The 4,340-nt window shown below is 51.1% G+C and overlaps 1 protein-coding gene across 1 annotated transcript in view; it reads left to right on the forward strand.

Annotated features, from left to right (window-relative positions):
• The first annotated feature begins 1,739 nt into the window (after nucleotides 1-1,739).
• Nucleotides 1,740-4,340, forward strand: part of LOC102848370 (chromosome unknown open reading frame, human C1orf233) — a 3,522-nt gene continuing 921 nt past the window's right edge. The window contains exon 1 of the mRNA XM_006885937.1: nucleotides 1,740-1,745. Within this exon, the coding sequence (XP_006885999.1) occupies nucleotides 1,740-1,745 (6 nt within the window). The remainder of the gene's footprint in view (nucleotides 1,746-4,340) is intronic.

Genomic DNA, 4,340 nt, shown 5'->3' on the forward strand with positions numbered 1-4,340 from the left:
AAGATACAGAGAAGCTTGGCTTGGGGTCTTCAGTCGAGAACTGCTGACCCCCTGTTTTATGCTCTCTGCTCTATCTCATTCCTGGCTGTTTGTCTCATTATTAATAATTATAAAATTATTCCAATCTTTGGGACCCTTGGTCTGCAACTTTCTGGGAAAAATGGAAGGTCAGAAAAGAAAGACCTTTAAGAAGACAGATTAGCCAAACAACTATGAGATATCATCTCACCCCAGTCAGAATAGCAAAATTTAACAGAACAGCAAACATCAAATGCTGGCAAGGTTGTGGAGAAACTAGAACCCTTATCCACTGTTGGTGGGAGTGTAAAATGGTGCAACCACGGTGGAAGGCAGTATGGTGCTTTCTCAAAAAGTTGCAAATAGAGATACCATTTGACCCAGCAATTCCACTACTGGGAGTTTACCCTAAAGAAACCATAACCGCCACCCAAGTAGATATATGCACACCCATGTGAATTGCAGCTTTGTTCACAATAGCAAAGAGTTGGAAACAACCCAAGTGCCCATCAACAAACGAATGGATAGGGAAACTATGGTATATTCACATAATGGAATACTACGCTGCACTGAAAAACAAGGAACTCATGCAATATTATACAAAATGGGTGACCCTGGAGGACATTATGCTGAGTGAAGTATCTCAGTCACAAAAGGACAAATATTGCATCAGGCCACTGTTATAAAATGGGACTGACATTGGGGTTGAGGGAATAGTGAGAAAGAGGAGATAAATAATGTATACTGCATTGAAACAGATGAGGAAGAGAACTGTTTAAAAGGGATATATGATTAGGTACTATTGTCATGACAGGAGTCCAGAATGAAGGTTGCATAGTGGAGTGGACTTGGGGGGAGGGATTGTATAACAATGAAAGAATTTTACTTTTCAAAGAGAAGAGCGATTTGGGGGGAGGGTGTGGGCAGGGAGAAAAGTGCAACAATGAATGAATGGAAACTCTAAGTCTCTGTAAACTTTCAATACAATTAATAAAAAAAGAAAAAAAAAGAAGATTGGTAGTGACTTTAACAATGAACTCAAACATCAGAAATCACGAGGATGGTGCAGGATAGGAGAAGGTTTACATCTGTTGTTCATAGGGTCGCTACAAGTCATAGTTGACTTTATGGCACTTAGCAACAATCCTAAAGACAGAACCTCATTCTCCTCATTCTTGATTAGACTTAGGAAGAACTCTCAAATCTGAGGTACCTGTACCAGACTGCCTCTGTCTACCTGAGGCCAAGAAGCAAGAAGGGCTTAAGGTGCGAGGGTAGGCAGAGCAGAAAGGCCTGAGCACCAGCCAGCTCCATGAAAGTGAGACCTACAGAGTGTGTCAGGGAGGGTCACAGATGACCCTCAGATTTGCTTTTCTGTCCATGTTGCCTTTCTGGCGGTAGGGGGATTGGAGTATGCTGACCTTTGACCTATCTGACAGCCCTTATCCTGGCCTCAGTCCCTTCTCCCTTTGTCTGTGGAAGTGGATTCTGTGCCAGGTGGGTGGAGCCTGAGGAAGGGGTGAGGAGCCCCTTTGGTGAATTGATCCTTTCACTCCTCTGAGTTGACCACAGTGACCAGCCCAGGGACACATATCTCTGCTCTACCCTTGAAAATCCTTGAGAATCATACTCAAGCCCCAAAGTCACCCCAGCCTGGGACAGAGGTTTCTCGGTATGTGCAAGCTTCAGGCAGCAACTCCTGAAGAAACAGAGCTGGCCCCATGTGGGTGGGTGGGCAGGTAGAAGAGGACAGTGAGCATGCAACCCCTCCCACACTCTTCTCTAGAGGTGTAGATGAGAAAGGAAAGTGGAGTTTCCCTTGAGGCTTGGGTGAGTGGGCCTGGGCAGGTCTGGAGCCTGGACCAGCACTCCTGACTCCCTCTAGCCAGGCCAGAGGGGCTTCTGCTGGTCAGCTAGAGTAGGAGTAGGCCCCAAGTGCCCCACCAGCTATACCTTTGATCCCAGGCCTCAAAGGGAGAGGAATGACAGTCGCCCTATAGGTTTCCAAAACCCATTAACCTTCATTCTTCCAGCAGGGGCAGTTCCTTTTGCCCTCAGAAGACTGACTGTCCTGGGAAGAAGTGACTGGCTTGTTTCCTCCTGGATCTTGGTCCTGGGCCAAGAGGTAGGAATTTACTTTCTTTACTGGTGGAAGTTGAAGAGGCTTGGGGGCTTCAATCCCTTTGCAGAACCAAAGCCCTGAGGCTGGGATTCTCATCAGACTATGGAGGGTGTTTCAATGCCCTTTAGCCCCTGTTGGCCACTGGAAGGTGCAAGTACAGAGGTAGGCAGAGGTGAACTGGGGATCATATGGGACAAAGTGGGTGTCTGCTTCCTCAGGATCTTTGGAGACAGCAAAGCATTTGCTCCATTGGCCCAGAACCCTGGCAGGTGGGAAACAGGGCTTCTCCGAGTCGGCCCTCCCCCTCAGCGACTGCTTCTGGCAGCTCCTGAAACAGTGATGGCTAGACACAGCTCTCACCCACAGTCCCTCCTCCTTTGTCCAAAAATTGCATGATGCTGTGAATGAGGAAACATTCCCTTGAGGAGAACAAAGCCCTCAACCCCTAGTTGGCCCCTGCAGACCAAAAGAGCAGGGGTCAGCACATCCTTGGTCAAAAGGAACCCACACTGGTAACCTGGCCCCAGAATCAGGGCTGGGGTGGCTAAACTCTCTGGGGAGGCCCTGGCTGAGTTTAGCCAGACTCCCCAGGGAGGCCCTGGCTGCATCTAATTGGATTCCTGCCCAGCTAGTTGCAAAGCATGAAACAGCTCCCTTGTTCCATCTGCTCTTCTCTCTGGAGCAGGGCTAGTGAATCACTCTCCTAGCTGTTCTCCAGCCCTAAAGGTCTACACAGCTGGGGGCCTGAACAGAGAACCTGGTGCTCCCCTTGCACTGTGGCCCAGGCACTGTCTTGCCTCACCAGTGTTCCTAGCCCTTAGGGCAGGTAGCCAACAGCTGCTGGATAAATGATCAGACCAGCCACCCCCCCTCCACGAAGCTTTTTGTTTCTAAGGGAGCATTCTTGAGGCTTCCATGAAGCCAGGGCCAGAGTTAGGGCCTTCTTCCTCAGGAGTGGCACACAGAGGGAGTGCTGAAAGCCCCTCCACAACCTGTATCCCCTAATCCCTTCCTTCCAGAGACAGAAGCTGCAGCAGATTCTACCTAGGGTCCCAGCAAAGCTTGGTGTTGAGACTCAGGGTCCTCCAAAAGAGGTCATTTTCCTCAAATGTTGGTGAGAGCAGGGAAAGACTCTCCATGAGGAGAAGGAAGTATGGGGGAAGCCTGGCTGTGCAGGGGTCTAGGAGCCAGTGAGTATCAGCCAGCACTCTGCTCTTCCCCAATTGAGACCATCACAGTCTGGAGGGGCATGCGTGTGTGTGTGTGTGTGTGTGTGTGTGTGTGTGTGTGTGAGTAACAGCAGTCCCCTCCTCACCTCCCTGCTCAGGGTGCCAAACAGCCCTCCCAAAGGCTCCTTGGCGCATTCATTTCTGTGGCTCATCCAGAGCTGGCTATTGTCCCCTGGCAAATCTTGGAAGGGTGTCCTGGGTGCTGGCAGAGGATGCAGACATGGAACTGAGCTGGGGACAAGCAGTGGGGGGAGGTGTGCCCTTCCTTCCCAACAGTGATGCCCAACGTCTCATCAATGGGCTTGGGGACAGCTGTCCCCTTTGTCCAGCCCTAGGTCCTTCCAGGGCATCAGGAGAGACAAGACCCCAGCATTTGGACTGTGGTGGTTGTTCTGAGATGGGACAAAGGTATAGGGCAGGGACTCAGCAGTGCTGCCAGACTAGAATCATTATTCAAGTTTTCTACAGACTGGAGAGCAGCCTTGGAGACAAAGAAATACTTCTGCGTCAGGGAAAGCTGGACTCTTGTCATTCGCTGGTCCTAGCTGTGGGTACCCAGTCTTCAAAGTGGGAATGTGCGACACTAGGCCGTTCACTCCATCCCTCTCCTACTGGAGGCCCAATCTCTCCATCCGGGAGGCCAAGGGCGGTTGCGCAGCTGCTCTCAGAGCCCAAGACTTGGGACAACACGTGACATGGAAAAGCCCCCAAGGGTGGCAAGGAGGCGGGGGTGGGGAGGGTGGTGGAGGTTCGTCCATGCACTGAGAATCATGGGCCGCGCAGACACCAGTGGTCCCGTGTCTTGAGTGTCTGTCCTGCCCACTCTCCTTGAGGTCTGCGACCTGGCGAGGCGACTCAATGGGATAGCTGCAAAGGACCGGGGACACAGTGGAGGGCGTACTGAGTCCGGCACCTGCAAGACGGTGGTCCGGTGAGGGTTAAAGGGGGCGGGGCAAGAGCCTGCCCCGCCT

Source organism: Elephantulus edwardii, unplaced genomic scaffold (genome assembly GCF_000299155.1).
Source record: "Elephantulus edwardii isolate Elephantulus edwardi_28Jun2011 unplaced genomic scaffold, EleEdw1.0 scaffold00045, whole genome shotgun sequence".
Classification (NCBI taxonomy): domain Eukaryota; kingdom Metazoa; phylum Chordata; class Mammalia; order Macroscelidea; family Macroscelididae; genus Elephantulus; species Elephantulus edwardii.